General features: G+C 46.5%; 10 protein-coding genes across 12 annotated transcripts; 4 read left to right on the forward strand and 6 right to left on the reverse strand.

Moving 5' to 3' along the window:
- Positions 1-689: 689 nt before the first annotated feature.
- On the reverse strand, positions 690-3,583 carry BDCG_00754. 2 transcript variants are annotated; one of them, XM_045416262.1, is made up of 2 exons: positions 1,998-3,583; positions 1,020-1,729 (listed from the first exon to the last, which is right to left on the reverse strand). In XM_045416262.1, exon 1 carries the CDS (start codon positions 2,714-2,716, stop codon positions 2,156-2,158), a length of 561 nt encoding a protein of 186 aa, XP_045279292.1. In that variant the 5' UTR covers positions 2,717-3,583; the 3' UTR covers positions 1,020-1,729; positions 1,998-2,155. The 2 variants fall into 2 exon arrangements, with proteins under 2 accessions (XP_045272030.1, XP_045279292.1); XM_045416261.1 differs by having other exon boundaries at positions 690-3,583.
- BDCG_00755 (ATPase GET3) lies at positions 3,419-5,723 on the forward strand. Its single transcript, XM_045416263.1, has 4 exons — positions 3,419-3,744; positions 3,896-4,525; positions 4,593-5,182; positions 5,304-5,723. Exons 2-4 carry the CDS (start codon positions 4,136-4,138, stop codon positions 5,347-5,349), a joined length of 1,026 nt encoding a protein of 341 aa, XP_045272031.1. The 5' UTR covers positions 3,419-3,744; positions 3,896-4,135; the 3' UTR covers positions 5,350-5,723.
- A 1,751-nt stretch (positions 5,724-7,474) lies between these two features.
- BDCG_16207 (uncharacterized protein) lies at positions 7,475-10,555 on the reverse strand. Its single transcript, XM_045425460.1, has one exon. The coding sequence runs from the start codon at positions 9,450-9,452 to the stop codon at positions 9,258-9,260; it is 195 nt and encodes a 64-aa protein (XP_045279293.1). The 5' UTR covers positions 9,453-10,555; the 3' UTR covers positions 7,475-9,257.
- A 425-nt stretch (positions 10,556-10,980) lies between these two features.
- On the forward strand, positions 10,981-11,500 carry BDCG_00756 (uncharacterized protein; the record flags this gene model as incomplete). Its single annotated transcript, XM_045416264.1, has 3 exons — positions 10,981-11,097; positions 11,153-11,194; positions 11,267-11,500. The coding sequence occupies 3 exons, from the start codon at positions 10,981-10,983 to the stop codon at positions 11,498-11,500; spliced, it is 393 nt and encodes a 130-aa protein (XP_045272032.1).
- Positions 11,501-11,974: 474 nt separating this feature from the next.
- Positions 11,975-12,385, forward strand: BDCG_00757 (uncharacterized protein; the record flags this gene model as incomplete). The annotated part of the gene is made up of 1 exon (XM_045416265.1): positions 11,975-12,385. The coding sequence occupies one exon, from the start codon at positions 11,975-11,977 to the stop codon at positions 12,383-12,385; it is 411 nt and encodes a 136-aa protein (XP_045272033.1).
- A 597-nt stretch (positions 12,386-12,982) lies between these two features.
- Positions 12,983-13,327, reverse strand: BDCG_00758 (uncharacterized protein; the record flags this gene model as incomplete). Its single annotated transcript, XM_045416266.1, has 1 exon — positions 12,983-13,327. One exon carries the CDS (start codon positions 13,325-13,327, stop codon positions 12,983-12,985), a length of 345 nt encoding a protein of 114 aa, XP_045272034.1.
- A 64-nt stretch (positions 13,328-13,391) lies between these two features.
- On the reverse strand, positions 13,392-17,742 carry BDCG_00759 (eukaryotic translation initiation factor 3 subunit E). Its single transcript, XM_045416267.1, has 3 exons — positions 14,756-17,742; positions 14,502-14,696; positions 13,392-14,427 (listed from the first exon to the last, which is right to left on the reverse strand). The coding sequence occupies exons 1-3, from the start codon at positions 15,907-15,909 to the stop codon at positions 14,409-14,411; spliced, it is 1,368 nt and encodes a 455-aa protein (XP_045272035.1). The 5' UTR covers positions 15,910-17,742; the 3' UTR covers positions 13,392-14,408.
- BDCG_00760 lies at positions 16,122-19,271 on the forward strand. Of its 2 annotated transcripts, XM_045416268.1 has the most exons (4): positions 16,129-16,519; positions 16,640-17,004; positions 17,179-17,701; positions 17,822-19,271. In XM_045416268.1, the coding sequence occupies exons 1-3, from the start codon at positions 16,360-16,362 to the stop codon at positions 17,227-17,229; spliced, it is 576 nt and encodes a 191-aa protein (XP_045279294.1). In that variant the 5' UTR covers positions 16,129-16,359; the 3' UTR covers positions 17,230-17,701; positions 17,822-19,271. The 2 variants fall into 2 exon arrangements, with proteins under 2 accessions (XP_045272036.1, XP_045279294.1); XM_045416269.1 differs by having other exon boundaries at positions 16,122-16,519; positions 17,179-18,018.
- On the reverse strand, positions 18,303-19,673 carry BDCG_16208 (uncharacterized protein; the record flags this gene model as incomplete). Its single annotated transcript, XM_045425461.1, has 2 exons — positions 18,303-19,258; positions 19,307-19,673. The coding sequence occupies 2 exons, from the start codon at positions 19,671-19,673 to the stop codon at positions 18,303-18,305; spliced, it is 1,323 nt and encodes a 440-aa protein (XP_045279295.1).
- Positions 19,674-19,730: 57 nt separating this feature from the next.
- Positions 19,731-21,455, reverse strand: BDCG_16209 (uncharacterized protein; the record flags this gene model as incomplete). Its single annotated transcript, XM_045425462.1, has 1 exon — positions 19,731-21,455. One exon carries the CDS (start codon positions 21,453-21,455, stop codon positions 19,731-19,733), a length of 1,725 nt encoding a protein of 574 aa, XP_045279296.1.
- Between the last annotated feature and the right edge of the window lie 1,634 nt (positions 21,456-23,089).

Genomic DNA, 23,089 nt, shown 5'->3' on the forward strand with positions numbered 1-23,089 from the left:
ATTCATAATAGAAAGATAAAATATAGAAGTTAAATATATAATAGTATTTAAGCTGAGTTATAAATAGTATTCATGAACTTCAGTCTATATAGTTATATAATAATATAGTCAAGAGCTGCTAACTCTATTAATTATATAAGAGATAGAAAATAGAGATAAAGAATCTGTAAGAAGTGAAATTTCTTACAGTCTGTGAACAGTCTATTGATGTAAGAGGCCTACGCCGAATAGATCGGTATTATATTGATAGGTCTTATATAACAAAGAGAAAAACGTTAGAGAAGGAAAAGAAAGAGAAAGTGCGAGAATCGGCGATTGAAGTGGATATTTATACGCGTATGTGGTGGCGTACGCGGTGGAGCTTCGGGGCGGAACACGTTCGTGGTGGCCGAGGATCGGCGATCGAGAATGGCCGAGAATCGGAGCGTACGCGTTCGAGAATGGAGCGGTTGGAATCTGTGGAGTGTAACGGAATAGTCTATATGATTGATCGGGCGCAGCCCGCCACAATTGAAATAGATATATTATCTGAGATTAAGTTTTATTACTGTGAGATTCATAGTTCTGATATATCTTTATTAACAGTAGTCTGTAAAAAGAAAACTATCATTTAAAGAGCTTACTGTATTATCAGATATTATAGAGAATATCTCTTATTAACTTTATTCTTAACTTAATTAAGAAAACAGCTGCAGTTATTATCTTTGATAATTAATTTATCTCTCAGTTCTGCAGATCTCTCTTCAGTCTTTCATCAATTATCTATATCATCATTCAACTCATTCTCAAGTTAATCTTATTTCATCTTTAGAGATATACTTTCACTGCAGTTACAGTTCTATCTCTTTTATTAATAAGCTGTAAAATCAATCTTGCAGAGTCTTCTGTTTTGAGCTTAGCTCTGCAATGTCTTTGTACACAGAGGCTCGTGTGCATTAAGATATTTTTCCAATTAGATGAGAGTTGTTGGCAAATTTTAAAAAGCAGGCTTCGTGCAACCGAGTAAGCAAAATAGGTAATTTCCGTGTGAGCCTTGCAAAATACGTTCTAATCACAAATATGCCGGAAGAATAAGGCGGGGTCACGCTAAATTATATAAGCTAGCGAGACTGGCCATGTTGGGCACGATTAGCCTAGATTATTGTCCGATTGGGACCCCAACAGAACCAGTTTCCCGCCGTGGATGATGACGTGTGTTCTGGCTGCAAGTGTTTGTGTTAAGAATCTGGGGGAAATACAGAGGGAGTATGCTGTAGAGGGTTCAAAATATCATAACTACAGAAACAATTTTAGCAAATATATAAGAAATATATGTTACTATAACAGCCAATAACCCTCAATCACCTTGTACTGCCACACCAAAATTCATATGCAGTACCTTAATTTGTTTGTTATGTTTGTTTCAAATGTTACATACAAATTTTGGTGTGGCGGTACAAGGTTGATCGAGAAGGGCATTTGATATTTGATCGGGGAGGTTAACTATTGGCTATATTATGTAGAGGAAGGGTAGAGCTTCCTATGTATGCTTTGCATTATCTGTTCATTGCAGCTTCCCTTTCACTTACCCTTCTAGCTTAATATGCGCGTCTAAAAGTAATGATAGTACAGCTGCTATCAAAAGCCATCAATCTCACCTGCACTGTTAATTTTCAACTTGAGTGAAACAACGCTTCAGGCACTGTGTCACCTTCCCTGCCATGACAGAGGGAAAAGCAACATGTGCTACCTGGATAGACAAAAAAGAAGGGCATTAGCGCATGCATACAAACGGTTCAACGAGGCATAGATTATTTAATAATTATTATTATTCAACAAAGCTCATCAGGAGGAAATTAAATAGTAGCAGATACATCGGGCCCGACTTGCGCAAGTTGAAACTACCCGTAACTTTGTTGTGACGATTGCAGTTCCCTGCTGCAAAATACTCCCATCAATTTTTTGATAACAAGCGCGGAAGAAATAGAGAAAGATACAAAAGAATAAAGGATAATTACCTCCACCCAACGCAACAATCCTCCATTATCCATCTCATCCAGGAAAACAACACTTCACACAAAAGGGGAGCAAGGAAAGAAGCAAAAGAACCCCCTCTCCCCTTCCCCTCAAGGGAAGAAACCCCCACCAACTCCTCTAAGCACAATTAAAACCCCCTTTATGACCCCCGATACGTCCCATAATTCCACGGTCCCAACAATACCGGAACATGATAATGCCTCCACCCATCCCACCGCTCACTCCCCTTGACCAAAAACCGCACCTCAACCTCCGGCCAGAAGCTCTCCACCCCTTGCTCAGCGTACCACTCGCCCACATTCCGGATACGCAGCGACCAGATCGACCGCTGCTGCCCGCTGTGCTGCTCGTGGATGGAGGCGAGGAGGGAGCGGATGGAGGGGCCTGCGGTGGCTGCTGCCGTGGTTGGCGCTGAGGGGGTGGTTGTTGGGGATGTCGTTGCGGTTCCCGTGGTGGGGGGGGAGGTCGTGGAGGTTGGGGAAGATGTGGAAGCAGACGATGAGGTAGAGTATGGGAGCCAGTGTTTGATGCGGCCGTCGGCGTCGGTGGCGGCGTGGAGGGTTACGGGGAGGTTGGCGGGTTGCGGGACGCCCGGGGGCAGGAGGATGCTGTGGAGGGTGAGGGTGCAGGCGAGCCCGGGGGCTGGGGTGCCGTTGATGGTGTTCAGAACATGGCAGGTTATAGGGTCGCGGTCTGTCATTTTCCCTTTTTTTGTTTTTTTTTTCTCCCTTCGGTCGGTGGTTACTTAATGTGGAGGAGTGGTTTGTTTTCGGTTTCTGGGGGAATGAAGCTATGGCGCTGCTTCTTCAAGGGTTTAATTTTTAATTTTTAATTTTTCTTATTCAGTAGTAAAATTCGACACTCGGTTTCGGTTCCGGGATGTTTTAATTGTCCGTTTGCTTCAACTTTCGGCAGTGGGTAATATTTTCCCGATGGAGAGCTTTTCGGGCCGGCAATGTAGGGTGGGTGGCCAGGGGGCGAATGAATTGAATTTCGTGGGTAATCAGCTTGGAATATTACATGGATAAGGATGAAGTGAGAAATAGAGAATCAAACAATTTTTGGAAAGAAGTAGCACAGATATAGTTATAATACCTGATAAAAGCGGGACAGGAACAGTGGAGTAGCAGCAATGGATGCAGGTGTTGAGTTGCGATATCCGGGGTAACCGCGGGGCTCTCCATCGGGAAGCGCCGAGGGGTTGATGACTGTACACCTTTGATCACTGTTTCCGAACTCAATGCAATGACGCTGTGTGGGGCGTCGAATCCTCTACCTCTAAATTCCTAGGTTATTTTGCAAGCTAGATATAATGTAGTAGTTATGATTTGAGCTGGTGAAGGTCGCTGGGTTTTACATTCATGGATAGATAGAGTTAAGCTCAAGTTGGGGTGGATAAATACGCCCCGGAAGCAAGACAAGACCCCATGTTTTGAGTTTAATTCTGCGTCGACCGTGAGATTCAAATCGATGGAAAAGAAGTTTCAAGTTGACTTCATCCGCGTGTGATGAGTTCCGCTTGTTTCGCGCGCTTATGACGCTTTGTCGTCGATTAAACGGGCCGGAAGATCATAATACCGCCCACCTTATCCTCAGCACATCATATATGACTTTGGGTATACTCCATAAGTGGCCAGCTATTGGTTAGGATATAAAACAATAATCTTAGAAAGTGTAAAGACGATATCCCATCATCTTGTTTCCCCTATCAAAAACCTTGAATTCCAGGTAAGCCGAAGCCCAGCAGCCAGCTCTAAACTAGACGAAAGCAAGATCAACTTTCATCTAGAGAGAATCTTCCAGAAGATGTCGCTTGCTCAAGCCAACAGACTTCATGGGAGAGTCAACAAATGAACGTAAACTAACTGTCAAGAGCTAGTTTTCGTGTCATCTTCTGTCCTTCACAACCTTCGCGACGCTTGTTGAGCTCGAGCGCTCAGTCTCCCCCACCCCGCATCTCCCTCGCCCCACCAATACACCTTGATAAGAGACCCTTGCTTTGAACTACACCACTCGAAGACGTATTTGGCCACATACATCTGACCTTCAAAACTCCCCGCTTTGAAGCACCTACCTCTACATCTACACCAAACCAACAGATCCAAATTTCACAGCCACAATGTCATCCACCGCCATAGTCTCCGGGGACGAGTCGCTTGAGCCCACCCTACAAAATCTCCTAGACCAAAAGACACTTCGCTGGGTATTCGTCGGCGGGAAAGGTGGTGTCGGCAAGACAACTACATCATGTTCGCTAGCGATCCAGCTTGCCAAAGTCCGCAAGTCTGTACTGCTCATATCCACCGACCCGGCCCATAACCTGAGTGATGCCTTTGGTCAGAAGTTTGGAAAGGAAGCGAGACTGATCGACGGCTTCGATAATTTGAGTGCTATGGAAATTGACCCTAATGGAAGCATACAAGATCTCCTTGCTGCGGGGGGTGATCAGGCAGATGATCCCATGGGTGGATTGGGGCTAGGTGGCATGATGCAGGATTTGGCATTTAGTGTAAGTTGCCTTTTTGGAGAGGAGTATTTTTATCAGGTAAGATTCTAACGTTCAAAATATCATATAGATACCTGGTGTTGACGAAGCCATGTCGTTCGCCGAAGTCCTGAAACAAGTCAAATCTCTCTCATACGAAGTAATCATATTCGACACCGCACCAACAGGTCATACCCTCCGCTTCCTCCAATTCCCTACTGTCCTTGAAAAGGCCCTCGGCAAGCTATCTCAACTATCTTCCCAATTCGGCCCAATGCTGAACTCCGTACTTGGAGCACGGGGCGGGCTCCCCGGTGGCCAAAACCTGGACGAGATCCTCTCGAAGATGGAATCGCTACGAGAGACCATAGGAGAAGTGAATGCGCAATTTAAAGATGCCGACCTAACGACTTTCGTCTGCGTGTGCATCGCGGAGTTCTTGTCCCTGTATGAGACCGAGCGGATGATTCAAGAGCTTACAAGCTATCAAATCGATACACACTGCATCGTGGTCAACCAGCTGCTTTTCCCCGGTAAGGACAGCTCATGCGAGCAGTGCAAGGCCAGACGGAAAATGCAGAAGAAGTATTTGAATGAGATTGAAGAGCTGTATGAGGACTTTAATGTCGTGCGGATGCCCATGTTGGTGGAGGAAGTTAGGGGGAAGGAGAAACTTGAGAAGTAAGTCATTTCGTATGCATGTGTGGTTTCTACGCTCTAAGAGGGGAACATTGAACGAACATCGAAAACAAATGAAGGACGTCCTGCTAACAAGAAAACCCTTTCCTTTCAAACTCTTTAGGTTTAGCAATATGCTTATAAACCCATACATACCACCTCAAGAGTGATTCATTAAATTTATGAAACAAATGACCAGAATGAGCCTAGGTCTCATGTATTAAAAAAGAGAAAAATAGAAAGAATATTTAACGAGAACAGCTTTTATTTCCTTCTTCCAGTCCATACACATGTTCAATCCCATTCCTTCCTTATCGTTGTAATTGTGCCTGCACTTTCTAGTTCCCATGCTTCTTTCGTCTTATGAGGTATATATCACAATATTAAGATATTAAGATCCATAAGCGAACCAACAGCTATATTCCAAATGCATCCACAAGCAGCCTATATTTTTTTTCTGAGACCAGAACGGCCTCTTCTCCTTATCAGCCAATTGCTCCAACTCACCCAAACTAACCTATGCCACTATTTAGAACCCCCCCCCCCCCCCCACACACAACAAAATCTCCCAGATCTGCCCGGGCGAGCTAACAGATATAATTTATTGAGGGTTTGGGGTGGGGGTTCGTTCCCTGGGGGGGCAACAAAAGGAATCTTTACCCTCTGCTACTCTTCGAACTACAGCTCCGTGGCATCATGATTAATCGAATGATACGCTAGGTAAGAAAGAATAACAATTCGTCGCGAGGATTTAGTGGTGAGGGAGATACCAGACGTCCACACCTTCCGACGAATGAAAAGGGTTAAAAAAAGAAGGACCCAGCCTGCCAAATCCTTCTCCCACTGCCATTGAGTGCCTCACTTGTTCTGTCTCTCCGCCCCCTCCCCCCTCCCCCTTTCTAATAGGGACCAGTTGAGCCACCTGGAGCCACGGAGGCATAGCTGGGCGATCAAAAATAGTTTCTTATCGAACTCTTCTCCGGCAACTTCTAGTTCTGTGGGCAACTGAGGAACTAGGGGCCTGGGGCGCCTCGCTGAACATCATATTTTCCGGGTTTTGTTGCTGGAATCGAAATATGACGGGATATTCCGTGGGCTGGCTACGCGCTGGAAAAAAGCCTCTCCTAGTATGTGATGGAAACGTGAAAGTGAGGCGATGTTCCAAGATTTCAGTTTTCATCCCCAACGCCCGCCCAACGGTGAGGTTTTCTTGTTTCCTTTCTTTCTTTTTCTTTTTCATTTCCCCCCTTCTTTCGTGTTTTGCGTTTCACCTCATTGTCCTTGTTTTCCTGAAACCAACGTTAACTGCGTCTTGCCACATGCGATTTGAATATTCAATTAATTCTTTCATAATGTTTCTGATGTCGATATGAGTTAGATTCCATCGTGGCTCCGATCCCCCGCGAGCGGGTTCCTTACTTCCCTTGCCTTTATCGGAAGACATTCCTCAGGTTTCAAGCCGGCCTTGTGAAAGGAACCGCAAGCCCTCCACATGGGGCCCTCCGGTGAGCCCGGTTAGTTATATCGTGTGCTTCAATTATGTCGGCTGACTTTCATGTCCAATGGATATGCAAACAAGTCACGGTGTCAATGAACATGTACCTTGCCATTGGAGACAAGAGCTACTTTTTCGGCCGGGGGGTTCCTTTCCGGGTCCCCAGAGCACCGGGGCGCATATTACAAACTTTGCCAACCCCTGGATGATGTTCCTTTTGCATGAATTTCACACATCCTTATTGTTGATAATGCCGCATCTAGGAGAAGGGCATGGAAATTTTCTGGGGTTACACGCGTGGGGTTGGCTACCCGGAAGCGACATTTATAAATCATCCCTTACCGAAGAAGAGTGCATGGCGCGGAAGAAAGGAAGAGAGGGGCTCCCAAGGAGAAAGGTATGTAGTAGCTATGCATGTATCCAAGTTTGGAATTGAAAGGCCATGTGGGTGGCATTTTACAAGCAAGCATAAAGAGGTCATTCACTGATTGAGTATCTTGAATTCTTCTATTTCGGGTCTACACCCACTTTCTAATTTCTTATAAATTTCCCCCACTTTCACGAAATGTGCGCCCGAATCTCCCAATAGGAACTGTGTGGCATTGAAGGGAACTAGGAAACAAATCCCTTTGCATCCGGTGACTACTTTACCAATGTCTTTTATTTTCAAAAACGAAAGAAAATGCCCTCATCTGTATGTGTGCGTATGTGTGTGCTAGCAACCTTGGCAGCATAGACTCGATGCAAGATGGTTAGGTTTCTTTCCCGAGCCATGAGCTAAATGGCCACATTTCCTCTCTCCTTCGCGCTCCTAACCTATCTCTCAAGTAATCCTTTACTCAGCCTGGGGGGGTATGAGGGGAAACCAGCAGATAACTAATCAACCACTGGAGCAATATCCCATTCTCAAGATCTCTAGGGATACTATTATCGTGATTTCGCTTAAAAATGGTCTCTTGTGAATGTCCCCTGGTTTTGCTCAGCATTCAAGATATCTCGCGCCCGCTTTTGTCTCAATTAGTTTGCAGCACATATCAAGCTTGCATTTATAAAGGCAGTTCTGCCTCAAAACAGGATCTCCAAGAGACTGTGATAGTCTCAAATGATATAAGCAATATTGACAATTTGAAACCTTTCCCCATTCAGATGCATATAGTCGGTGCTTTTATGGGTTGGCTGCTAGAAATATGAGGTAACCACTGCTATCCACATTCTGGACTCCACGCACAGTTGCGAAAGATAATCAGCGAAAATCTAGGCTGCGTCTATCAATTGATCTCGTCTCGTCTTCCATTTATTTCTTAAAAATCAATCCAATTGATCAACCGTAAATCTTCTTCCATAAATTTTGCGAACTGTGACTGGTAGCTTGTATGTCGCTGGAATCTAGATGCAGGCCCCCTTCTACTTCTCGAATGGGGATTGGCCACCTATGGCAATCCGTGCATTGCTTAAACATCGGCATTGTTTTCGCTCTTTTCCTTTCAATTCGTGTCGCCTCACTTCAAATAGCTCAGGTACCAACGGCTCGGGAGGCTCGGTCAGCGGTGAGGAAAAACCAGCGACCCCGAATTCGTTAAATAGTGCGGAATACTGAGGAGCTGACTATTACAATTTAGACTACAAGGCGCGCCGCTTTTATTAGTTTATTAAAAATCGATCTTGCGTTGTCCTGAGGATTGCAAAGTTGACCACCAGGATATTCACTTTGCGCCGTAATGGCGGTGCTTCCTCACAATAATGGATTATTATTTGTTCTAATAGGCCCCTCTGCTGCTTAGCATATTTTGTTTATACCTGGTGATTTGCATACTGCGATCCTCAGGGGCAGGTACTAAGGCATGTTGTACGAACCAATTATAAATGCTTTCAACATATCAGGAGAGGCAGATGCAACGAGCTCCGATTCAGCAATAATGATAGCTATGTTTTTAGTTCCTTCCATCGGATATTAATGATAAGCACTGTCACGTTTCTAAGGCTGCTGTAGCGAGCCCTTTATCAAAAATTTTGAAATCATGTTAACAGAGCTTTCTCGATACAGCGCCGTGGAACAGGGTCGCGCTGAAGTCGAACACGATTTTGAAGATCACCCTTGGAGAACAATTCAGCCCCACGTCGTAGCTCTATAGTCGATATTGCAAATTGGGGACTTTGTGGGCCATCCATTGGAAGTATCAACGATACTATAAACCGTGACTGGTAGCCCTTTCCATTTTACGAGGAATCTCGGGTTATAACTTTTGGGGCGCAGGTTGAGTCGAATTGGTGATATTCCAAAAAGCATATAGCACCGCAAAAATGGCCGAACAAACCCGCCCGAATATATCTCAAGTTGCCCAGTTCCAATATCTTAGGTGTCGGGTCAACCCGCCCTGTAGGCGCGGGTCCCAGCATTTAAGTAGGACTTTGGCGGGAGCGGACCACAATTCAATTTTCATCCATTTGAGATGAAGATTTTTTTATGTTTGTTCCAAATTCCCGGTTTGAACCATATAATAGATGTTGTAATCTCATTAATCGGAACTTGAAGAATGCCATTGATCCTTGCTTCCACGAAATAAACATTCGCATCTCAACGACCTAACCACGGTTGAAATAAGGCTTTTGATATCTGTTTCTAGGGTGAACAAGGCGTACCATCGATCTTCTACTCGAGAAGGGGGAGCGCCCCCTACAACAACAGCTTTTGCTATTTGATAGGGGTACGTCAACAATAGCCCTTCGCTTAGTGCTTTGATGCCCTTCAGCGTGGCCAGTTACCGTAACTTGACTCATGGCCACAATGACAAAGGATTCATCTTCAAAGAAAACAGAGGGGAAAACTGAGGTTGTCTTAAACGGACGTCATATGTAGTCTCATTGGATGTAATCATTGGATGTAATCATTGACCAGTAGGATAGCCACGAAAGGTTCAAGAGAGCGAGCATCGATCATCTCTGTATTGCAGAGGCACCAGGAGGGGAGAGGAAGATGTCTGACTTAGGGCATGCGTGCCACGTGATTGGCCAATGACGTCGCGGGCTGGAATGATCTTTTTTAGGGCGATAATCCCCGCCTGTCATCCTTTTTGTGCGATCCAAACAGAAACGAGAAACATTACCAGCAGGCTTGATGGCAAATATCGACCTTCAGTCACTATTTGAGTGCTAAATGCGATAACGCGCCGTGTCTGTCACATGGACCTTGCACAAAGAAGTACTGCCAGAGATCGTGGCAAAAAATGTACGTTTGAACAGGCCGTTAGGAGAGAGAAAGCCCTCCACGCCTATCAGAAGCGGAGAGAGGAGAACAAGATTGTGAACAATGCAAAGACAAGTCAAAAGCGGCGAGTTTCGTCGGTTATGTACGACATGACGCGAATGGAAGCAACCGGAGCCCAAGCTCGAGTTACATGCATTGTTTGAGTAGCAGGCATATGTTGTTTAGTCGAGCTCTACCCCAAAATACTATAGCCCGTGTGTTAACAGGGCATGGTCAAAGCTCCTCTGCATGCCATTCGCACGAGTAAGTCCAGGCTGCTGTGACCCCATCGACTGTCTGCCCAAGGTCAGGCAGCAACGGGGAGCAGCTCTCTCGAATGTTCTGTGACCTCGGCCGATCATTGGGAAACCTCTTGTTTATTAGCTGAGAAAGTGCGATATGCAGCCGTCTCCAATCAATCTGTGGAAAGTTCGGAAGTACCCCTAGTGGTCCTACAAGAATATCTGCAACAGTCAACTCTAGGATGAAAGGGTAATTTGAGACCGATGCAATAATGACCAAATCGCGGAAGAACACGATACTTTCGCTCCTGCACTCGGAGAAACGAAGAAACGAAGCGCATACAAGCTCTCGTGTTTCGTGTGGGCCAAGTGGGCACGATCTGGATGGACACAATCGAACTATTCAAAGTGAGGCGGCGTAAACGAGGCGATCTTGTTTGAATCCTCCTGCTAGAAACGGCCCTAGAACTCCAAAACAGGGAAAGCACCGCTAAGCAACTTCAGGCTAGTGCCATCAGCCCTGCTGAAAGCTTGGATGAGGTCATCCAGAGTGGTCGAGTGGTCGCGAGAGAATAAATACCAATATCCACAGACTTTCAGATTCTAGGTCAGTCCTTGTTGCTTCTCAGAAATAAATAGGCCGCTCATGCCGTCGATATGATGAATTTATTTTTCCCATTTGAATCAATCTCCACATAATAGCTTGCATACTAGCCTGTTAAACCTTCAAGCTTTATTGCTATCTATGCCTCCTGATTAAACTATATTGATCAGATCAACTCAAGGTTCATTGATACCTCCTATCTCTTCCTTCTACAAAATGTCTCAGTCTCAGCAATATTGGCTCCCCGGCTATGGGCTATCACGGCACGTCGTCCTAAGCCAGATCCAATTTTTCTTGGGACCTAGTTCATCCGCCAGACCATATAGCCTTCAGGTATGTACACCTCATTGCGTGTTGCAGTTGCTATCACATCTAACCAATATTACAGGGACGCGAAGGCTATCTTATAACTGGGACGCCCCTTACTCGAGTATGTTCTACCCGCAGGACACAGCAGGCGCTCCCCCCCCTTATCAAGGCTATTATCTAACGCTCTTCATAGCAACAAATCGAGGATCTAGCGACCATGTCATTGGAATATGAGAAAAGCGCCGCCATGAGAATGTCTCACAAAACTTTCAACGGGAAATCAGCACAGTATATCAATGAGTTGATAAACGTTGGGGAACGAGAACGACCTGCCGATCGAATAGACGACCGTGAACGAGAAAGCGAGAGAAACAGAGATAGATACGTTCCATCAGGCCACCGTAGCCGGCAGACGCAATCGTGGTGAAGTTAATATTTGAAGTCAATATTTACAAATCGTATCATCCGATCATGCACGTTCAAAAACCGCCAAAGGCGTTTGGACTTCAGGGAGCACTTCCCCGAAGTTCCAACCAACCTTCCAGCCCACAATGAGGTGATCGTACTCCCGACGCATTCCCCTTGGGGCCTGGGGTGTTTGGAGTCGAAGATGTCGCGGTTATTTTCTCAAGGATGGAATTAGGAGGGATATCATTGGTTTCTTCGGAGTTGGAGGAGTTACGGAGTATCGAATGAGATATTGGATAGCGAAAATATCTGTAATCGACTTGTTTGACTATTTTCTATCCAAATCGACTTTTCGTGCTAAAAGAATTCTGTGCATGAGCGTTTTCGAATCCTCCACCTTAATATCGACTACAAGATTACTTCGCATTGTTTAATCCAATTCGCGGAAAGCGCCAGCAGGGGCTCCGGAATACATCGCCTTTCTTTGACAGAAATGGGGATGCAGTGGACAACAGAACATACAGCACTTGGATCATCCCCCAACCCCGTAGGTGGCTACGAAGAATCCCTGGACTTCTCAACCCACTGGACAATGGACCATTTCAGGATACTGGCTGATTATTTTGGGATGTTTAACTTGCGATGGTGGCGAGAGCCTCCCGTTAGCTTACGATCTCATACTGTACAGAAAACGAAACTAAAGCCGTACAAGACAGTTACCATCTTTAATGCAGCTTCAGAAGAAGTAGTCAACCAAATCCTCAAGATGTTCCCGTTCCGGTGTGATATGCTGATTCCTAGGGTCTCCTATATTCCTTGGACCTGGCCGTCGTTCAGCTCCATTTACCTTCCTCCCTCTACTATAATAGAAACAAATAACCCTGTTCGTTTTGGCCTTGAATAATCATCCAAAGTGTTTCAACAACCCCCCCAACTACCCAACATAGAACACGACTCGTTCCAGTTACTTTCCCACAGGATGAATGAGCGCCGTTGATTTATTGTCTGGGTTCAACTGTGCCAGCACAACATCCACTGCGTCCCCTGGAGTATTCCATCCAGACTAAACACCTCCTGCCAAAGCCTTGTAACCACCTCCATTTTGTGCCAGTGAGGCTGATTCCCACCAATGCTCAACAAAACCGGATGTGCGCCCTTACATCGACCTCCACTGGGTAATGGTTTTTAAACCTGCCCACCAATCGCAATCCCTAGGACGAATCACATTTCTCGTGAACGATTACACCCATCTAGAAAATGGACAAGGACATCAACTCCTTGCGATACTACAACCAAACCTTAAAATACCTTCTGTCCACTACATGCTGCGAAGTTCTATCCCTCTCCTGGACCGAGCCACAACTACCCCAGGTCTGCTACGAAATCTTGGACGTTGAGCCGATAATCTGGGAGAAGTGGACACCCAGTTTGTTATTGTCATATCCTCCAAGGTTTACCAGGCAGCAAAAATTCCTGCTATAGTTTATCTTCTCAAGCGGAATCATTCATCCAACCGTGACACCCCGACGCCCTTTTTATCAAGATAATCCATGCCCCACGCCGTCTCTATCAACACGGATGCGAACTGTAGATTGGCCATGATGCCTTCTGACATGGCTGAATCCAGTGAAATGCCGCTAGCCCCCGAACCCAGTACCTTTTGGCTCGCGTTTTTGGAATCAAAGGGCCCCTCCTTTCGGCGGGACGCAGCTCTATAGGAAAACAACTGCGGTGGAATATTGCTAAGCCCGGCGTGGGTTATATCCGGACATGCTCTATTAATGCCCTTGCGAGAAGCCAGCGAACAATAGCTGAACCGAAACCCTCTATTTATCTTCCTCGACATTGGCGAATAAAAAAGACATGTCAGCATTTCCTTATCAAAAAATCCGTATGGAAATGAGGCAGCTGATACTTATACAACGTCACATCACTCTGTCTGGACCCAAATCCCCTGTATTATCTGCTAAAGGTTCCACAGTCCCGCTTCTGCGTTTTAAGGGAACTCCAGCTGTTTGGAAAATGGGGAGATTCCTCCGGGATCGCCCCGAGCTGTACTGTACATTCTACAGACTCCTTTCCAGTGTCTTAATCTCCCCCTCCGTTTCGTTCATATCTCTCGGGGACAGGGAGCGTTGACTTTCCAATTACGTAAAACACCCAAAGAGCTTCATCGCGAAGCCCCTCCCCCGTCTAGGAAGAGACCAAAATCGCCGGTTGGCCGCTCAGGCTTCTCAAAACCCGGGAAACCCTTCCCGGGTCAGGTACGACTGCTGCCGCTATAATGCATATGCCCATATTTAACGACCCTAATCGCATGCGGAATCACCTTCAGAAGCCAAGTCAATGCCAGCTTGGTTCACATTTCTTGGGAGCACATAGGTAGGTTGTCCTCATTGTACATGTACATACAAATGATCATAAACATGCTCTACGTTTTTCTTCGAAGAATGACGAATAGCCATAGCCCAAAGCAAGCTCGGTAGGTTCAATCAACAACTAATCCTTCCTACCACCCATGCCCCTCTGATATCTACAACTACTAGGAAAACCATATATTATATGGGAGAAGGAACAAAGGAACAGGAAGAAACAGGTAGTATGTAAAATTTCCGAGTCAAATAACGACAAATATTTTTTAAGGGAAAACGAAACGCCAGCCAGATGCCAAACAGCCATTCCTCATGGGGGTAGATCGAAAAAAGAGGTCTCGCGGAATAAAACAAAATCAGGAAAGTTTGTCGCGTGCAAGAGAGTTTTTTTTCTAGCGCAAAAGAGAAGAATAGAAGCGGGGGGATTAAAATAAAGAAGGATAAGAGTAGGTCGTGTGGTATATCATTAAATCCCATTTCCTATCCGTTTCTCATTCTTTAAATTCAACTCCTAATTTCTATATTTTACTCTTTTCTTTGTTCTCGTTTTTATACTTATTTGGCGACAGCGGCACTGTTTCGACGGTTAGATTAGTAAGTTTATACTGATACAGAATGAAGAGGAAGGGGGCTAAAACAAAACCCTACCTCAATACTTGTGTTCTGAAAAATCCGCCCTTGGTCCTCTCAATGACTTGTTGATACACTGATTGTGGTGGGTGGTTCATAAGAACGGTCCCTTCTTTGTAGTCGATCTTCGCATCGACACGCGTGTCACGAATTAGGTTGACAATCCATTTCTCACCTTCGTCTTGGTTCAGGCCAAGTCTAGTAGATAGGTCCCTACACATTCGCTGTTAGTTTGACGTGCAATATTTCTGAGGTAAAAGGAAACAACATACTTGATATCAATCCGTTGGTGGATTTTGCAGTAGCTCTCCGAAATCAAATGTCTTGCCGCATCCACAAATGCATCTGCGGCGGCAACAAGGAAGAAATCATTCCTCAAAACCTCCTCAGCCTCTCCCAGCTTCTTCTGAGCCTCCTCAAAATCAAAATCGATATACAACGCCTTAATGAAGTCCGTGATAGGGTCTTGGTATTCATATTGTTCCTGTCGTACAACGCGAATGAGGTCCTTCAACTGCTTTTGATACAGTGAGGTATTCTTGTGTGCACGACCGCGGTTGGTGATAACTGCAGAAGCAAGATATCGAAGAACCCACGGGCAAGCGGTCTGGATGGTGTTGATGTAGGCGGGGGAGAAGAAGAGGTCGGTAAGAGTGTCACGGGCAGGGTCATGGTTAAAGAAGGGGAAGAGGGACCAGTGGATCAACCAGGTGCGGTGCTGGAGCTGAGCGAGCGGGTTGTTAAACAGGCGGGTGTCGATAGATTCCTTTACTTTTTGAACCTCCTCCATCGCAGCCTCCCAGTTGGTGGTCAGGATTTCCGAGGCAAGCTTTCCCCACGTAGCAGAGGCAACTTTGTCGTTATCAGTGGACAGGACACGGAACTGGTAGAGTAGTTCAGCAGCGTTTGCATAGCTGCCGCAGCTGTATTGGAATCGGCCATAGTCGTAAAGGATATTAACCATATCCAGCGTCACACCATGTTGTTCTTCAAGGAACTTCAAGTTCGCGGCCTTGTCGTTTCGCAGGTTGCTGACCACGTTGTCATCCTGCAAAAGCTCTGTGATCTTATTGCTGTCCTCGACATACTGCTGGAGTTTCTGCACGACTTCTTCCCGCTTTTTGACGAATTCCTCAGGCATGGAATCGGAGTTGTTGATTTCCTGCCAAAGGTTTGCGACATAGTCTGTCATGTTTGTATGCTTCAGAAGTTCATATTTCGCTTTGGTAATCTCGTCAACTTGTTCATCTTCTTCTTCCTGGCCAGACGCAAACTCGAGCAAGGGGAAAACGAGATGGCGGTCAAGGTAGGGCATGAGTTTTGGCAGAAGGTCATATTCTTTGGCGATCTCTTCGGGGGACTTTGCGGAGCGCGAAGCCGCACCCTTTAGCAGGGTGTCAGCAGACGGAGGTACGTTGTCTGCCATGGCGAAAAGGACAGCGCACAGAAAGTAGCGGCAGGCGTGGTGAGATGGGATACAAGTCTCTAGCTGATACGATTGCGGGCTGCTAGCGAACTTGTTCGAAATGGAACTTTGAAGTTGGCGATGTCGAAAATGTTAGTGAGAGCCGCACGAAGTCTACGCTAGACCAGGAACATGCTAGCGAGTTTTGAAGGCCCAGCCAAGCTTCGATTGGCAAAAAATCTGATATCAAAGACCGGATTCACGACCACAAATAAACCGGCTGCACAGAACGTCCAGCGTCGTGGGGAAGAATAGGAAAAGGATTCCTACCAACTACTGAAGGGCCAGCAAGCTGTACTGACATCTGTGTTCCTCAAGTCTAATCCTCCTTGCCTAATCTCTAATTCGTAAATTCCCGCCTTTGAACTCAACAGCCCTTTCTTTGTCTATTCATTCTGATGAGCTTTCAATATGGCCGCCCTCCTCCCTTCATCATCCATCTCACCGGTGCTTCGCCAAAAATCCTCAATGCTCTCGTTATGTCTTAGATCAAACTCGTCATGCCTCTCTAACAAGCGGTCACTTTCGTCGCTATCACAATCCCTGTCGCGGACGCGAACATACAGATCTCGTAAATATTGCCCTTTCCTTCTACACCAGCAGTGCCATCCATAGCACCCACGATGGATTGACAAACCACTCGGACGACGAGTGCATTATATTTAAAGAATAAATATCTAACTGCACCTAGAACCACCAAAGCGGTCGTTTTCATCCCTCGCCACACAAACCCGTCATATCACAACCCGAATCCCTCGACCATTCTCGCAATCCAAGTCCACAAAAGCCACCAAATCCGCCACCTCCACCCAGCCTGCTCCGGTACATCCTCCTCTCCCGCTCACGAACCTCCCCTACTTCATCCGCCGTACCCCTTCAAACCAATTACCCGTCTACCTCGTGACCAAAGCTGGAGGCACCAAGCAGGAGACCAAGATCCAGAAAACCGAGGGAGATGTTGATGCGCTATGTTCAGATCTGGCGAAAACTCTAGGGATAGAACCGAATTCTAAGGACATTTATATCAATCGATTAAACGGGCATGTCGTTGTTAAGGTGTGTATTTGTGTTTATTCTCCCTTTTACTACTTCCCCAGGATCTTCGGTTTGCGGATTAAACAGAAACCCTACCCAGTTATAAAAATAAACAAAAAGAAGAACAACATTTTACCTAACCTCCACGAAATTCAAATGCAATCGTTTTTGCTGACAATCACGGAAATAATTTAGGGCTGGCGGAAACCGGAAATACAACAATTCCTATTGGACCGAAAATTCTAGTGGGGAAAAAGAGGGAAAAACAAAAATGAGAGACCAAACAAGCCCGGATTCCTTTGTCCAGTCGACACAGTTCTCACTTCCTCATTCGCATGTCCTGTTCTATTTAATATTGCATTCCATCTTAACCCATCCCTTCCGCAGCGCAGGTGTTTAAGCGCAATAAATCCTCAACCCGAAAAAAAGGGGAGAAGGGGCGGAAAAAAACATTTTCCCACCAATTGTTTAAAAACGTTTTCCTTTTTTTTCCTCTCTCAGTTTCGGTTCCCGGTTAAAACATTGGTTTTTCCTTCACTTTTTTCTTAGTCCTCTAGTCCTCTGCTGTGGCCGTCTTTCTTTGCATATTATTTATTATTCATGGATGAACACCACAAAGCCACAGCCACAGCCACAGCCACACCCACCCTCTTCTCTCTCATCGTGTACAGTATTGCTACAATTTACGAAATGGATCAGAGAAGTCTATAGGTATTAGGTATGTATATAACCTTTACCTAATAATATTATGATAGATTTGAAAAAAAAAAAAAAAAAAAAAAAAAAAAAAAAAAAAAAAAGGATTAATGCAAAGCTGATGGAGGAGTTCTTGGAGTAGTTGGTTGTTATTATGAGAAGCTAGCTGCTATGTGGCCTTTTTATAGGAGCTTGCGATCGCCGATCACGTGGATTGGCGGAGTGTGTGGGCGGAAGCGGTCGGCCCGCAAGGGAGGCAATCCGACAAAAAGCAAAGAAGAAAAATCCCTTTCGAACAACTCAACCTCATTTCATTTACCATTCCATCTCACAAAACTATCAAATAGCTAAAATAAAAATAAAATAAAATAAAAATAAAATAAAACTACGCCCCACACCAACCCAGCCCAAACCGGCTAAAAAGAATACAAGAAGACAATAAAATATAACAAGAAAAAGGAACTAAAAAAAAGCATTTCCTAGAAATGAACAAACAAAACAACTTAACCCCCCCCCCCCCCGGCCCCCCATTTATGTTAAAACAAAAAATTGAGATTTAGCCTGCCTGCCTTTACGCACACAAGATACAAACACATTATAAAACAAAGAAAAAGAAGAATATTTCAATCCCCCAACCCTGCATATTCACAAAGCTGCCTCACAACATTCGGGTCAATATTCGGCGTCAAAAGCGCGCCTAGGAAATTCTCCTTCTTCGGCAGCACCCCCAGCGGAACTTCTCCCCCTTTACTCCCATGCGCATGTCCATGTCCATGTCCACTTCCTCCCCCAGTATTATCATTGTTATTGCTACTGCCGCTGCCGCTGCCACTGCCACTGCCACTACCGGCAGAATCTGCCATCCTTGACTTCCGCGCAAGGCGCACAAGCACCGCCAGCGCCCGCGACGTGATGGATCCATAGCCATGGAATTCCGCCTCAGCGGCCCGTGCGGCCTGGTGGCTGCCGTGCCGGTGCTGCGCTGACACTGCTGCTGAGGACGCGGCCGCTGATGTGCGATCTGTGCTCAGGAGGCAGGCGAGGCGAAGAAGACTGATAGCGAACCCGTCTAAGGATACTAGCCAGGAGCGCGCGAGGTTGTTGTCTGCGAAGCCGGATAGGAGCTCGGCGGCAAGCATGCCCTGCATCAGTAGTGGTTTGCGGGCGTCAACTAGGGCGACAATGTTTCCCCGCATGTGTTCTGGGATTGCGGCGATGGAGAGGCCAAAGGTTCGGGTTAGGAGTTCGTAAGGAGGTGTTGAGGTGAAGTCTTGGGCAAAGATGGCTTTGTAGTAGGTGCGATTGGGGTCGTCTCGTGCAAGTAGCTTGGCCAAGCTGTCAACGGCAGCAGGCATGTATCTGTGTATGCTTGGGTTGTACGGTGTGAACATGATAGTGTTAGGTCCGAAGGAGGTTGGAACAGGAGTCGGGGCAAAAGATAAGAGGAAATGCAATAAACAGAGTGCTTCATCCTTTCCAGGAAGTTGAATAGAATGAGACAGATTGCTGAGATAAATGACGGCGTCTTTCATGAAATCGAGGGTATTTTGATGAGTTCGTAACAGCATGTTTCTTGTGCCTAAATACCGTATTATAGTCGACATAAATCTGACAACAAATGGCATACCCAGTGAAGCCAGGTTCGATTCAGCAAAGGAAAAGTTTCGTATAATAGTGGTGATACATATTAACCGATCCACGGCGCGATCGAGCTCGTAATCTAGACTGCCAAACTCTGGTACATCGAGTAGGGCTTCCATCTCTTGCCGGCAGCCTCGAAGAACCTCTTCATACGACGGTAGCAGCATAACATCAGAAACTTCAGCTGCATTCTCCGCAAGAAGTTCAGCTTGTTCCTCCGCACATTCGATCAATGCTTCAACCAGATCCTCGCAATTATCGAGTGAAACCTGTATCGTTCGTTCATTGGATATCTCCGTTAAGGTGTCCAACGCCATTCGCATCTCCGCGTGAATGCCCGACTTAATGCTCATAGTCAGAGCATGAATGTCGATTACCCCCAAGTTCCAAGAAGCTAGGTACGTTAGGTTTCAACCGTATAATTTTCTTCGCCCAGTTGGGAACATTTCATCCACAATAATAGGCCCATGGTATTGGCTTTCAGGAAATACAGCAGGTTTGAACGGGTCTTGTATCGGTTGTCGCCAGGAGGTACTCGCCGACTCCTCGCCAACACCGACGCCCGGTTGTGTTTTTGTTGCGACGGGAATCGGCTTTTTCTCCGCTTGAATAGGGGATGCCGAAAACTGGGCAACCCGTCCGTTAGGTGACATTGACTCTGGTGCTCGAGACAGACTCGGCCGTTGTTGGTGATTAATATGCTTCTGCTGGGGCTTAGATTGTGAGGGTGTCGCGAAACCATTAACTGGTATTGGAGGTGCGTGGTTTTGTATTTGCTGGTTCGGGGCGGAACTGGGGGAGAATTGTTGGGACACGGACATGTCGAAAGAATGGTTACCCATAGGCTTCACTGGCGAAGTTTGAGGATTAATGCCGACAGGCCCCTCGACTGGATCTCGCTGTGGACTACCATGCATTTGATCTGTGAATTGCTTCTGTTGAGAACTTAACCACGCCTGCTCATATTGAGCCAGAATCCTCATGTAATGTTCCCGGATTTCCTGCACTGCTGTTGGATACTGCATGGCGGGGAACTGTAATTGTTGAGCAACAATAGGCCACGAGTTCGTCGCAGTAATCTTTTTAGAGCCACCCATCTTCATGACCGTCGCATAAAGCTGCATCAGATTGAGCGGCCGTCCACTGACAACAGGGGATAGGTTGACTTGAGGGTGGCCGCGCGATATCCAAAACCGTTGGAGTACATGTAAAAACCCTTCTGGATTCGTCGGTTTTGCCATATTTTGCTGAATTTGTCGCATGGTCGCCATGTGGGGGTGTTGCATAGGGTTCTGTCCCGGTCCCCCAGGGCCAATTGGGCGTCCTACTGAAGGAGAGGCGGCCGCCTGCATCTGGCGCGCTTGGTTCTGGAGCTGCATTTGGTAAAGGCGTTGTTGTGAAGACATTTGTTGTTGAGGAAATCCTTGCGGGAGATGGGCAGCATTGTTTTGGTTGAATTGTGCCTGCATTGCCGGATGAATGCCAGCAGACGTCATTGCCGGTGATGGCGAGAAGTGTGACCCTACAGCCTGGCCGTAAGGCTGACCCTGCGGGAACGTGCTACTCTGTGGAGTATTGACGCGGCTGCCATGATCTGAGTGGGAAGGAGAGATTTGCGGACCGACATGCATTCCGGCGGGCGAAAACGGGCTAGGAGACGCAGTTTGCACCCGTGGCACGGCTTGCTGATCGAAGTCCGCAGGGATGGGGGAGGGGCTGGCATTGGCAGAGCCTCCTTGTTGAAGATGTTGATAAGGTGTTGGCGCATGTTGGGGTTGAGGAAATTGCGATGCGCCGCCATTGATCTGTGGACCCTGGTAACCGGGATATGGCACTTGAGGAGTATGCGAACGAGAATTTGGCAAGCCACCTGGTGCAGGCCTAGGAGACATGGACATCCCATCATCGGGGCGCGGTCTTTTCGAAGGGATCACCGAGTTTGGGTTGTGGAAGCCAGGTGACATAGCCTGGGGGCCGCCATTATTGAACATACGTTGGAACTGGGCAGGATCGGCAGAGGTAGGGGATTGATGAAGGAAAGCCATCGTCGGGTCGATGGTAGGATTATTGGTGAAGGCGCCATTATCGTGGGTAGGGATGTTCGCAGTCGCGACGTCGGAGAGCCAGGCATTCATGGCGTGTAAATTCTAGCAACCCATCCGTCTTAAACAACCACGAAATGTCAGTAGAGCTCAGCAGCAATTCGGGCGCATACAATAATCGCAAGGCAACGAAACAGAAGGCTGCATTCTGGGTAGAAAGCGGCCTGGATTGGGTAGCCAGGGCTAGCGATGACATGAAAAGGAAAATAATAACAATAATATATATATATATATAAAAGGCCATGGCAACTAGACGCGTTCAGGAGATGGCATCGGGAGAGAAAGAGGGAAAAAAAGAGGGGACATTATATCCTATACAGGACAGGTAACGGCCACGACATGAAAGGATCAAGGGCATTTGTGAATGAAATGAGCCGCGAAACCACGAGACAGCGCGGCTACAGCGAAGAAATGTCGGAGAATATTATGTGTTGGCGTGTCCTGGGGCGGATATTGGGATGATGGGATGTGGGATGTGGATCATCAAGCAAGGGCAAAGCATAAAATAATAATAATCATCAAAAGTAACTAAAAAATATAATCACATATCAAAAGCACAAGACGTACCTGACACGATATCGGTTCTACCGGGCTGCGGCAAAGCAACGGAGAGAGAAAGAGGGTTGCGGTCAGCGTGTGCGAGTGGAGAACGTCGGGCGGCGTCTTTTTTGCCCTTAATAATTATTTCCTGCAGCGTATATAATTTATCCCAAGGATTGGCCTAGCACGTTCTTTCTGTCGGTGCAGGGCAACAGAGCTCTTTTTCTTTTTTCTCAGGCTCGCGGGTTCAGATCGGGTTCAGTGTCAGGCAGGCCGTCGCGGGTTCAACAGCCTCAGCCAACTGTTTTTTGTTCGCTGGGACAAAAGGGAGACGAAGGGACGTCGGGTTGCCTAAAATAGAAGGCGGTGAACGGCACAAGCGGCGATCACGTGGGAGTCGGCAGAACCCAATTCGGACGTGCTGATTAATCAGGGTGATGACATGTGACCTGGCTGGGGGATCCATTTAAGCAGGTCGTAAGGAGTGAGCAAATTAGAGCAACGGGAAAAGGAGGAATGGGGGCAAGCATGGGTGTGGAGGGGTTTTTTTTTTTTTTTTTTTTTTTTTGGGGGGGGGGGGGGGGGAGAAGAAAGGAGGGCAAGGGGCAGCACAGCACGGCGAGCGAACATGACAAACAGGATGCATGCATAACGTGGGTGGCAGGGTGCTGATCATTGCGGATAGGGCTGAAGAATGGGCCGGGTAAAGTGGGCAAGCAAGAAATAAATGACGACAGAAATTATAAATTATGGAGTAAATTATACTGGGGAATATTGAATAATAGGGGAAACAGGACTAGACTCGGAACTAGGAACTGGACAGCGATCGGGGACTGCTATGTGTGAGGCCTAACGAAATAGACAAGGCCAGGTGAAGAGGGGGGGGGGGGGGGGGGTAGGACTTGTATAGTAGTGGCAAAGGAGTCGCGAGTAGGACAAGATAGGGAATAATATAAAAGTGAGAAGGGGAGAGAGAGAGAGAGAGAGAGAGAGAGAGAGAGAGAGAGAGAGAGAGAAAGGGAAAGATAGAGGAAAAGCCATCACGACGGGGCGTCATCATACCTATTAATATTATTTGACGGAGCAACAAAGCTTGTTCGATGCTTGCTACCAGAGATAATGTTTTG

This window comes from Blastomyces dermatitidis (assembly GCF_000003525.1).
Source record: "Blastomyces dermatitidis ER-3 genomic scaffold supercont1.1, whole genome shotgun sequence".
Taxonomy (NCBI): domain Eukaryota; kingdom Fungi; phylum Ascomycota; class Eurotiomycetes; order Onygenales; family Ajellomycetaceae; genus Blastomyces; species Blastomyces dermatitidis.

Bases quoted from the DNA above. Each gene is read 5' to 3' on its own strand.
- BDCG_00759 (XM_045416267.1), bottom strand. From the start codon at position 15,909: ATGGCAGACAACGTACCTCCGTCTGCTGACACCCTGCTAAAGGGTGCG. The intron at 14,697-14,755 runs GTATGTTGTTTC...GCGAATGTGTAG, and splicing joins CACCAACGGATTGATATCAA to GGACCTATCTACTAGACTTG.
- BDCG_16207 (XM_045425460.1), bottom strand. From the start codon at position 9,452: ATGAGTCAAGTTACGGTAACTGGCCACGCTGAAGGGCATCAAAGCACT.
- BDCG_00755 (XM_045416263.1), top strand. From the start codon at position 4,136: ATGTCATCCACCGCCATAGTCTCCGGGGACGAGTCGCTTGAGCCCACC. The intron at 4,526-4,592 runs GTAAGTTGCCTT...AATATCATATAG, and splicing joins TGCAGGATTTGGCATTTAGT to ATACCTGGTGTTGACGAAGC. The intron at 5,183-5,303 runs GTAAGTCATTTC...CAAACTCTTTAG, and splicing joins GGGAAGGAGAAACTTGAGAA to GTTTAGCAATATGCTTATAA.
- BDCG_00760 (XM_045416269.1), top strand. From the start codon at position 16,360: ATGGCCGCCCTCCTCCCTTCATCATCCATCTCACCGGTGCTTCGCCAA. The intron at 16,520-16,639 runs GTAAATATTGCC...AACTGCACCTAG, and splicing joins GACGCGAACATACAGATCTC to AACCACCAAAGCGGTCGTTT. The intron at 17,005-17,178 runs GTGTGTATTTGT...GAAATAATTTAG, and splicing joins ACGGGCATGTCGTTGTTAAG to GGCTGGCGGAAACCGGAAAT.
- BDCG_00754 (XM_045416261.1), bottom strand. From the start codon at position 2,716: ATGACAGACCGCGACCCTATAACCTGCCATGTTCTGAACACCATCAAC.